General features: G+C 42.8%; 1 protein-coding gene across 3 annotated transcripts; it reads left to right on the top strand.

The window, feature by feature from the left end:
• Nucleotides 1-2,318: 2,318 nt before the first annotated feature.
• On the top strand, nt 2,319-11,051 carry spp1 (secreted phosphoprotein 1). Of its 3 annotated transcripts, XM_078271268.1 has the most exons (9): nt 2,319-2,453; nt 4,260-4,329; nt 6,128-6,199; nt 6,353-6,397; nt 6,494-6,568; nt 7,543-7,614; nt 8,015-8,143; nt 9,068-9,412; nt 10,407-11,051. In XM_078271268.1, exons 3-9 carry the CDS (start codon nt 6,146-6,148, stop codon nt 10,812-10,814), a joined length of 1,128 nt encoding a protein of 375 aa, XP_078127394.1. In that variant the 5' UTR covers nt 2,319-2,453; nt 4,260-4,329; nt 6,128-6,145; the 3' UTR covers nt 10,815-11,051. The 3 variants fall into 3 exon arrangements, with proteins under 3 accessions (XP_078127394.1, XP_078127395.1, XP_078127393.1); XM_078271269.1 differs by lacking the exon at nt 4,260-4,329 and having other exon boundaries at nt 9,068-9,406; XM_078271267.1 differs by lacking the exon at nt 4,260-4,329.
• Nucleotides 11,052-11,776: the final 725 nt, after the last annotated feature.

The raw sequence follows: 11,776 nt of genomic DNA, 5'->3' as shown, positions 1-11,776 counted from the left end.
ATCATAAATCTCAAAATATGTAGGCATGTGTGTGTGTGTAGTTTAGTGTATTAGTGCACTTAGATGTAAGCAACTCTGCATCTGCGTGTGTGTGTGTGTGTATATCATCAGACATACTTTAGGAGCCAATCAAGTTTAATGATTGTGTAGTCTCAACATCGCTGCAAGCGTAAAATCAAAATTACAAGAGAATTCTGAGAATGTGTGTCTGTCTGGATACAACCCACTTAACCCCCTTTCATAAAAACCCTCCTCTCAGTCAACATTTTGAATCTAATTCAGCAGGATGTAAAACAAAATAGTTTTCAAGGTATCCAAACAAAATGTGTTAACAACAAACTCGGCAGAGAGTACGTCGATACATTACTGATGGCCTGTTAAAACATGTAGTCAGTGACCTAATCCAGGTATTACAGTATTAAAATAATGTAACTTTTCGTTACTTTTGTATTACCTCAATACTAGTCTCGCTTTGCCAGACCTTCCTCCACAGCGCTGCGGAGGAGGGTCTGGCTAGTCCACACAACATTCCGGGGAGAGAGAAAAACGTGCTCTGGTTCATTGGCATTTCTTTAAACCAATCGTCATGGGCGGTGCTATGCGCCGTACGGAGCCACGGTGCCTCTGCAAAATAGCCTCGGGAAGGAACTTGTTTTGGTGGAACATGTGTACGTTCAAAAGTTGTTTTAGTCGTGCAACAGAAAACTCCGATTGGACAGATAGTCTAGCTAGCTGTCTGGATTTACCCTGCAGAGATCTGAGGAGCAGTTAACCACAGTCCTCAGAAATCCACCAGAGTTTAGAACGCCAACACAAAGAAAGCGGAAGGTAACGGACATCTGGCCTAAATGAGTGAAATCCGGCGGAATTTCTGTAGGCAACGGAGCAATCACGGAAGTGGAACGTCGTGGATATGGACTACCTCAATACCAAATATAGGCTTTAAAAACAAAATAATGGAGACAAGCATTTTTGTCACTAACGTCAGAGGCCGTGATGAATGAATTGGCAACTGTTAGCTATGTTGTGTGAGACTTGTGAAGTGTTGTAACGTGTGCACATGTGCATGGCAGTACATCATTCTTCATTTTAAAATGTATAGTGATGCCAATAATGTACCTTGCACGGAAAAATCATGAGATCATGCAAATCCATCTTGTCAGACTCCAACCTAACACGTTTGTGTCTGAACTACCAGTTTACCGAACCAATCAACCTGTCCTAATAGACAGATGGTAGATCAGGTATTTTTTGAAAGTGCCTGCCCTTTCCCTGAACAGTTTCCAATGACGGCTTCTCAGACGGTTCTGTGTTAACAAACCATCTGGCATGTCAGATTAGCTAATAATGCCCCATTTTTTGTAAAATGTACATGTAACTTTAAAGGAATACTTACCTTTGTTTTGCATTTTAATTCTGTAATGCTGCTCCATGTATCCCATTACTCCCCAAGCCAGATTATTACACAATAACAATCGATTCGGTGCTGTACAGTGTCTGATTTATACACTGCTCTGCTCCAGTTGCCACCTGGACGTCCTCCTAGTTTCATCCATTTGCGTATACTGCTGTTTGTGATCTATGTACATGATATTGCCATCATGATTTTTCTATATTGTAGTTTTACTTTTCCTTATCGTATTGAGGATCCAAGGTTAGAGGGTGTCGGAGGGTGTGATTTTAAAGCCTTCTGAGGCAAATTTGAGATTTGGGATTGGTTATATAAATAAAATTGACACACACACACACACACACACACACTAAACATTTACAAAGAGTTACGTACACGTCTTAAAAAAACACAACATAAACTGTGACACGTACACAGACAAATGAGTCTGGTGTCACAGACAAATTCTCAATTATCCACAGAAACCTCAGTCAGATGATTTTCTTCTGTCTGTGAGGAAGATGAATCACTGTCATACCACCCGCCACTATATGCTGCTGTTTGTTTCCCAGAGCCTGTCACTACATGTCCTTAAATTAACTTTTGTGTATGTGTGTGTGTGTGTGTGTGTGTGTGTGTGTGTGTGTGTGTGTGTGTGGCAAAAAAAAGTACATTCACATGCTTCTGTCTGGGCTGTAAATGTCTGCATGTCTTTATCCATGTATTTGTCTTTGCATTGTGTGTGTGTGTGTGTGTGTTTGCCCCACACCACCACAGCACCAACCACAGGAAGAGTGGGAGAGAGAGGAGAGGTGGACCATGGAGCGGTTAAAGTCATGACATCACAAGCTCCAAGCTGATTGGCTGCTGCCTGAGGCTGGAGGGTTTATAAGCCAACCAGGAGCCTTGGGTTATAGCAGCAGCAGCAGCAGCAGCATCACTGAGCAGTGAACAACATCCAGGGAAACCCAGGAGATAAACTAAAGGCAAAGCACGTCTGTCTGTTTCTGCTCCACAATCTGCAGCCACTGAACTCCTGAAGCTTCCACCGCCTGCAAACAAGGTCAGAATCAACATATGACAACAATATTTACGGTGTACAGTGTTTGCCAGAGTTTTTCGGGCAACACCGGTGGTGTGATGAGAGGTGGGAGGGCAGGTTAATATTTGTAGAAGTTGCTGGAAATAGACTTTATTTAGCCTAAGAATTCTTTCTTTCATACATTTGAAATAAGACTGCATTACCAAAAGTATGTGGACATGTTTTTCATGGTTTGGCCCGGGCCTCTTAGTTCCAATGGAGGGATGTTTTAATGCTACATCATGCAGTGACATTTTAGACAATAGAGTGATTCAAACTTTTGGAGAAGGCCCTTTGTACAAAGGCCGTTCTTTAAAGAAATGGTTTTCCCAGTTTGGGCAACTGGCCTGCACAGAGCTGTGAGCCAGACCTTATCACTCAACATCAGTGTTAGACTTCACTAATGTGCTTGAATGGGAGCAAATCCCTGCAGCCAGGTTCCAACATCTTGTAGAAAGCCAGCCCAGAAGAGTGCTGGCTGATACAGGAGCAGATTAACGCCTACAGTTTTGGAATGACATGTTCAACTATCACCTAAGGTGAACATATCGGGGGTCCACATACTTTTGACCATGTAGTCTTTTTTCGTTATGGATTTCTTCTTCCAACACTGTAAAATAAGTACTCAAAATGTTCATTTTACAAACACTATGCTGCAAAACAAAAATATTGAATTTTATATTCTTAAAAGTTGTCCATAAAAACATGCAATGTAGTTTCCAGGTACTGACAATTTGTGTAACAAGCTCATCAAAGACAAATGTAGAACTCAATAATAGACGGCAATGGCAACATTGTTTTGCAGTGGACTTGGGTTAAAGGGTCATTGCTTTGGAGTCCAACTGCAGCACTGAGGGTTTTCACACAAAAAAAACTTGCAAATTAATTTTGACTGATTTTCATACACACTTGTACAACATTACCAGGAATTAAAAGTCAGTTTAGAGCAAACTCACATTAAACTTGTGGAGCCACATAAGTGTTTAGTTATCCGCCATAAAAGCTCTGCAGTTTATTGCAGTTAATTATGAGTTCTTTTTTAAGACTTTACAAGTGGTGGAAGTCGGCCTGTGATTGGTCCGAGGTGAAGCTGGGGGCGGCTGTATTTGATTGGCTGATTAGTATCACAGTGAAGCCGGGAAGGGGAAAATGTGGGTAGCAGGGAAGTCATTTCTGGATGTTACATGACCAGGTACAGCCCCGACTAACCATGCTGAGTAAACACGCTGACAACACACACATCCTGATTAGCTTCCAGCTCAGTCAACAGTGCTTTTAACTGAAGAGCTGAAGCGAGAGAGAGGCATTCTAGTAGCTGATTGGTTGAGTCTCAAAAGTCGCTGATTGTCTCGCAACCTCACCACGACAACTAGACTCGAGGAAGTCAATGCCCCGCGCAAAGAAAAAGTATGGCCCATTAACTCTCGTAAAATCAAAACTTGACGTGTTTACACTTTTGACTTTAACAGTAAAGTTATGACATGTTAATTAGTGAGCTTTGGAATGGCCAGTTGGCGGATTTCACTACTTTTGGACGTTTCCCCCCCTCCCCCGCTTCCAGTCTTTATGCTGAGCTAAGCTAATCCCCATGCTAGCTTTAGCTTCATATTTATTGCACAGATATGAGACTTCGATCTTCTCATAGCTTTTTGGAAAGAAAGCGAATAAGCACATTTCCGAAAATGTCGAACTAGTCTCTAACCCTATCCCTAACCCTAACCACTACAGCTACGTGTCTAACCCCAACCCCAACCCATACCCTAAACCCAAATTCTTATCTCAACCCAGAAACAAAGACTGAACCTTCAAACAGCCCTTAGAAGAAGTGAGGACCAGACAAAAAGTCCATTCTCTCAAGGTCTGTAACGTAAATTGGCCGCCTCAAAGAAAGACATACAGAAATACACACACACACACACACACACACACACACACACACACACACACACACACACATACAGTCATATGGGCGTCTGTCATGTCTCTGCTGCACTGTGGCTTTCCAGTTATAACTGGGTGAATTACACAGTATAGGAAGAGTCCATCATTAAAGATAGACGCAGACACTCTGACTGCTCCTCCCACAGCACAAAACGAAAAGCTTGTATAAGGGAGGGAAACAGAGGAACATAGAAATGTTTTTTAAAGCTGCTGTTAACAAGGTTTAATACCTGCAGTGAAAGAGGGATGCTAAATACTGACATTTTGCAGATATTTCACTCTAAATGTCTCCTTCAGACCGCGACTGTCAACAAATCCCGAGACCAAAACCAACAATGAACTCATCCCACTAACAAGTAATGTCTCTGTACATAAAGCCTGACATATCTTATTTCTCTGTGCCACTGAGCTCCATTGTTGTCCAAAAACAATGTTCTTTCATTACCATGAACACACAATCTAGTTTATTTTGACTCAGTCCCACATACACCGCCCTGCTGCTGGATATACTTACAGGTACAAGAGCTGTGGTTCTCAGACTTTTTAAAAATAATTCCCCTCCTTTGAAATTGAAATTGAAATTGTTGGACCCCCTAAACAACAAAAAGCCGATATAAAGTGGTACAATATAGCAATGCACCATCAGTGTCTCTGATTTACTAAACAACAACATTCAAACTTAAAAACCCTAAATGCTATTTCAAATGTTTAGAATCCATTACTATTCTTTCATTAGTATAGTATAATTATTTTAGGAATTATGCATGAAAAAAATCTTACGTACCCCCTGCAGTACTCCAAAGTATCCCTAGGGTTATTAGCACCCCCTTTTGGGAAATACTATACTACAGCACCACGTTCCCAACAAATGCACTTTTTTTTCCTCCTGTTTTCTCGATGCTAGTTTAGCATTGTTGCGTTATTTCACTATGCTTATAGACAAATCTTACACCATGGAACTGAGCTCATGTGGATTTCTGTCCTAAGGCCTAAAAAGAAGAAGCAAAACGTTTGTAGTGTTTAGTATTTTTTTTACACTGTACATTGGTGTGTTTATTTCAGGACATCTGCAGGACAATATCTCATTTTAATCTAATAAAAGAAACCTCCTTAGAGAGTGCGCTGCAAAGTGATGATGAAAATGTAAACTAGACTCACACGTTAGTAACTCTAAATGTTAACTGGATTACTCCCTTAAATCTTTTAAGGCCAAACACCCACATTCCTCTCCTTCATACCTGTTATTTTCTCACATCTTCTGGACCCAAATCAGCCAGAAACATCCTGTCTCGTAGTTAAATCAACCCCGCACTGAAACAATGTGATTTTCTCGCTCTGATGACAGGACGTTTTTACTGAATGGAGTTGTCAAGGACACACAACCACTCGCTTAGGTCTGTAATTTAAGACTTAATGACTTCCTGTAAACTACCAAGGCCTCAGGAAGTGCCACTGCTAGTTAACAGGCACATGCCCATGCAGCCTCCATTTTTAGGAAGGAATCTTGGCGAGAGTATTTACTGAGGCGACTAGCAGCTTGTTTTCAGTTTGACATGTCATTGTGTTTCCTGTGAAGTTATGGCCTCCGGACGAGTATTTTTGGTGCCGTACGATCTCTGTGCATCATGATTATATTTTATCGTTGTATTGTGTTGTACGATTATGTTTTATTGTGTGACTTCAACCTGCGCGTTTCTGGTTTTCTCCCCATCCAGACACAAAACTGTGACACAATGAAAGTGGCCGTTCTTTTCGTTCTGCTCTTCGCCACAGTCCTCTGCCGGCCGGTGAGTCATTTTCTCTGTCGAGAAGTCAAAACTTCAACACAACTTTTGCAGAATTGAGAACAGCAGCTTTGTCCTTAGACGACAATACATATTTGACATTAGATTTGGTTTGTTTTCGATTCAATTTCTATAATAGCTTTGTTTGCTTTTTAGGCGAGAAAAGTTTCTGTCAGCAGTTCAGAGAGCTCTGAGGAAGCGGTGAGTATCTGGAGAGAGACAGAGACAAAGAAAGAGACAGAGACAGCGAAAGAGAGAGAGAATTTCCACTTTGACTGATGTTGGTTTTGTCCACAGGCGAGACGACCAGCAGCTCCAGCCCTCAGGAAACAGGCGGCAGAACTTCCTCAGAACCGTGCAGCTCCTGTACAGGTAAAATATTCTGTTTTTCATGCCATTGTGTTCAGTTCAGTATGTTCTCCTCGTCTCTTATTATGTTTCGCTGATGATGTCAGAAAATCTGGGTTACAAACTGAAGGTGTGGAGCTCGAAAAATGTGGGCCTTTAGGAGGTAGGGACCTCGAAGGTCGAAAGAGACTTGAGTTGCATTATGGGAAATGTAGGTGACTCAGTGATCCAGTGACCCGTACTTTTTGGTACAGAAGCCCTGAAAGGCAAGGTAATAAAAAAAAAAAATGCCGGCATTGTTGGCCATAACTTTATCTCTAGGAGATAGCATCTCCAAGAGATAGAAGTTTATCTCCTAATTAAGAGATATTATCTCGTATGTACGAGATAAACTTTCAGGCTTAGTTAGGCTGTTTTGAGGGGGGCCTTGCAGAATGAAGCGCCTTACCTTCTAAGTTAACTACAAATGTCTACTGTAAACATAATGGAACTGTGCATAGACACCGACTTGGGTTATATAGTGTAGAAATAAGGTCTGATGAAATCATATCGTAAGGAGACTGCTGTTCCAATCTGGTTCGGGCTGTTATAGTTATTGCTATAACCGCTTGCAGGCAATTGTAAACTCAGTTGCTTGCTGAGACTACCATCTCCTATGTACAAAATACGTAGGAGATGGTAGTCTCAGCGTAGGATATGCTATTTCCTAGGGGATGAACATATGTTTTGACCAACAATGCCAGCGATTTTTATTCACCTTGCCTTTCAGGGCTTCCGTACTCTCGTAAGTCCCCCAACTTTAGGGACGTACAATCCAAAATCACTGGAGTACCCCTTTAGGTCTTGCATCAATACGTCGTACTGAGGCCCTGTCTTATTCACATGGAACACAAAGTCGGCAGAGGCCCAACAGCTTCTGAGACGTGACATAAATGAAGAAGCAAAAAACGGTTTAATCATAGGATTAATCATATTATTGTATCTCTCTTATGTTGCAGAACATTGTTGCAGAAGCAGCACCAGCTGCTGCCAGCTCAGACGAGAGCCCAGAAGGCTCAGATGAAGACGAGGTGAGAGATTCATTAGATCAGTGGTCTTCAACATTTTTTAAGCCAAGGACCCTTTAACTGAGAGAGAGAGATGGAGCAGGGACCCCCTACTACATTATATTGTATAAAATGAAGTTGCATATTAAACTGGGCCTGCAACAATGTGTAGGGCCCATTTTGCATAGAATACTAAGCTATTGAAATAGCCTGCTAATTGTTGGCATGATTTTATAAATAATGTTTTAATGTTAAACATACATGTAGCACAATGAACCCTTAGACCTTTTGAAAAAACGTTTCAAAAATTAACAATAATTTGGATGCCCCCCTGCACTGACTCTGAGGACCCCCTAGGGGCCCCGGACCCCCTGTTGAAGATCCCTGCATTCGATCAATCATTGTGTTTGAATGATTTCTACAGCAGGCGGCAGCAGAGGCTCCCATTGAGATCACGTCTGACGGCACAGACACAACTTCATCCCCAGATACAGCCACTGTCAACAGCGAAGACAATGATGATGATGATGATGATGACGACGCAGAGGAGAATGTGAGTAAAACACCAATAACACATCTGGCAACATATAGAGCGTGGAGGTTATTTTTTTTATGTTAGTTGACATGGTTGGCTGCTGAAACTGTAAATAAGCCTCAGTTACTAAACATTAAACAGCAAAAAAACACAAAAAAACCTGAATGGTCTGCACTTAAAGAAGGTTTATTCAATTTAAGATTTTGAATATGTTACAAACAGCAGTAGACTACCCACTTTGAGACAACTTTCATGTAACATAGACAGATGTTAGAGGTTTCTGATCTGTGATAGTTTGTGTTTTGTGTAAGTAATTTCATTTACTATAACTATAGATGCTTTCAGGCTCGCCGGCAGAAACATATGTGTGGAAATTAAAAAAAAAAAAAAATCTTCAATTTGGGTTAGAGGTCAGAGGACAACAGTTAACGATTATTACAACTCAACCAAATTAGATGCAATGCCCAACCATCAACAAATACCAAAAAACTAATACTACCGAATTAGTCACAATTCATAACTGTCAATAAAATACAGACACAATAGAATATTATTCTCAAAAATAAGTGCAACCCCTCAAATATTGTAGACCTGCTATAGTATTGGTCTCTCGTTTTCATATTTTTCATGGTAACTTTCATTTTTTGAAACACTTTTTTCAGTCAACTTTTGATTTGACTTTGGGCACAAACAGTAGCTGCTACTTAAGCTAACAAGCTCGTAGTTTTGTGCCAAACGAAATCTAGTTGAGTATTTGTCAAAAGGCAAAGTCAGCAAATATGATAGCCAGGGACGACATGAGCAACACAGATGATGAAATTCATAGGAAGGTTCAGGCAGGGCATTTCCACCACCGGCTATCTGCCTAGATTCTCCGAACACCAAATCCGATTTTCACTCACCAACTCTCTGACGGCTCACCTCCCACCTCTGTGTCTCCAGGAAACCGACGAGGATGAATCTAGCGACAGCTCAGAGTCGGGGGAGGCCTCCACCCCCGCTCCCGCCACCGACACCCCTGTGGTCGTGACAGAGGAACCCGTGGCTGCAACCACTCTTGAGCCCATCGTGCCTACTATCGTCACCGACACGGACGCAGGCCGCGGCGACAGCTTGGGAGGCTACCCCAGTGACTATAAGTCCATCGTCTACGTGGAGGACAAATCCTACCAAAAGGTTCCTTCTCCCTACAAGTCCTACGAGTTTATCGGCACAGGAAAGAAGATGGCCTACGACATGACAGAGGGCAATGAGGTGGAGAAGTCACTGACAGTGTACAAGGTAAAGGTTAGTTTGAGTTTCCTAACAGTGTAAAGGCCTTTTCCCATGGGGAGCGATTGCCGTGCCTCGTAATTCATTTTTTAATGAGATGCGAGCGGGTAGGTAGGGGGGGCGTAGGCAATCTGACAGGCGACCCTACGAGCGAGCGCAATCCGGTGAAACTGTCGTGCTGGTCACATGCACACGCCCGAGCGCTGCAAGATTTGTGTTGAACTTTTCCCTATGCGACGCGCAGTGCAAATCAATGAACAAGAGACTGATTCTGCTGTTTGTAAGTTGTCAGTCTTATCGGGTGGTTGGCTTACTTATCTTTCAGTAACAGCTCAACCTTCTCGTCAGTCCAAGAAAATAAATCCCTGGTCTTACTTTTCGCCATTATTCTTTCTCCAAAGTATTTTCTGTATTTACAACTTATACATCCAGGATTTATAACGGCTGAGTAACGTCAGACAATCCACTTCCTGTGTACACCATCATGCGCATGCCCAGTGTATGTGATTGGTCATGAGATTAGTTCTGCTACTGGAGCGAAAACTCTTGTGTGGACAGAGATCATTTTTGTTTCAAAACGCTGCTTGAAAATGAAAAAGTAGTAGTGAGGACGTAGCCTATATTATTATAGATCCAACTGCAGTTCCAGGCAAGACCCGCCCTTCAACAGCATTTGCGCGCCATGATTGGCCAGGCGTCCATGCTCACGCGAGGTAACAGACCCCAATTGGTTCCTATCCCTTGATCAATAAGCTATCCTAACCTTAACTACTCAAGGACAATGCCTAACCCCAACCAATCGGGCTGCTTTGTAGGGCGGGTCTTGCCTAGAACTGCTGTTGGACCCATAATATCCCACCATTACCATACGTCACTGTTTACAATATACTAAACCAGAGCTAGTGCCTAAAAACACCACAAAACCTTACAGCATAAATGGATTCTTCTGTTCTCCCGAAAAAAAATCATAGACACTAATGCTCCCGTCCCTCCTCTGCCTCACCCACAGGCTCTTCATGTCCACTCCGACCTGATGGAGGAGGACACCAGCACCCCTGAGGTGGAGAGCCAGGGCCTCGATGCCTCCTCCGGCACCTCTCAGGACCAGGAAATCAGCCCCCGCCAGGCCTCCCTCCCAGAGGAGGAGGAGAGCGCTAGCACCAGCGGCGCCACCACCAGCGAGAGCTCCAGCGCCCCAGAGCAAGAGGAGGAAGAGGAAAGCGCCAGCACTGCCAGCGATAGCGCCAGTGCCAGCCAGGAGACGGAGGACGAGGACAGCCAGAGCAGCGAGGAGGCCACGGCCACACCCGGAGCCGCTGACAGCGAATCCGATGAGAGCACTGAGAGCGATTCAGATGAGGAAGGGGCGGGACCTGACACCACCACTGACATGCCGGTGGTCATCACTGCCAAATAAGCACCGCCCATCCAGGAAATGGACTGGACGGTGGTGTCGGATAGAGTCACGAGAAGAGCACACACTGCATCCAGGTGCAAATATTCCACTGTAGGGCCAAACAGGGACAGCCAAGGCTTAATTCGTATTGATTTCAATGTGTTCAAACAATATTTCTGTGATTATTTGTGCATCTTTTGGAAAGCAGAAATGCTTTTCCTTCTGGATTGTAATTTAAATAAACCAATAACTCCTGCACCCTGTGGTCTGGTTGCCCTGGTAAATCCCATGTTTGACCCCACAGGGGAAAAGTGGTCGGCTGTTGAAACCGACGATTGCTGCGTGCAACAGGAGGTGGACCTTTGGCCCCCTCCCCTCTCCCCCTCTGTTACGGCAGGGTGAGAGGTCATAACTGGAAAAGAACAAAGAAACAAAGTTGAGTCCTGATATCTACACTAGCACAACACTGCATTTAACGGCAATATGCAAACGTACATTTTGTGCTTATAAAATAAGAGAGAAAATTGCACAGTTTAAATACTTATAACCATTTCAAGCATAATACAATTTAAACTTGACATTAAGCCATACATTTGCTGCCTGTGTGGTTTAGCTTTGTTGCTCGCTAGTATCAAATCTGCTGGTGTAGATAAAAGGTTGAGAGAAACTCTATTACAGGGTTCAGTCAGGTATAGATGCAGTGCACGCAAACACACACGCACACACACACACACACACACACACACACACACGCACATTTGCACAGTTCCTACCTACACTACATGTTGTTTGTCCCATGTTGTTTACTGTAATGTGTCATATTGTACCATTTCTAAAATAATAAAGTTCTTTTTCATAAAAAGAAGACGCTGGTTGTTTACATTTGTTTTAGATGTAAAGACAGGAAGGGTAGAGAGATGACAGGCCGAGAAGATAGATATAGAATAAGTAAGGCTGTCAATCAATTAAAATACTTAATCACT

The sequence above is a fragment of the Sander vitreus genome, chromosome 16 (genome assembly GCF_031162955.1).
Source record: "Sander vitreus isolate 19-12246 chromosome 16, sanVit1, whole genome shotgun sequence".
NCBI classification, from domain to species: Eukaryota; Metazoa; Chordata; class Actinopteri; order Perciformes; family Percidae; genus Sander; species Sander vitreus.
The sequence above is the reverse complement of the archived record's forward strand: the minus strand, read 5'-3'. Positions and strand labels throughout refer to the sequence as shown.

Excerpts from the sequence above, each read along its gene's own strand:
- spp1 (XM_078271267.1), top strand. The coding sequence starts at position 6,146 with ATGAAAGTGGCCGTTCTTTTCGTTCTGCTCTTCGCCACAGTCCTCTGC. Across the intron at positions 6,398-6,493 it reads CAGAGAGCTCTGAGGAAGCG|GCGAGACGACCAGCAGCTCC; the intron begins GTGAGTATCTGG and ends TTTTGTCCACAG. Across the intron at positions 8,144-9,067 it reads ATGACGACGCAGAGGAGAAT|GAAACCGACGAGGATGAATC; the intron begins GTGAGTAAAACA and ends CTGTGTCTCCAG.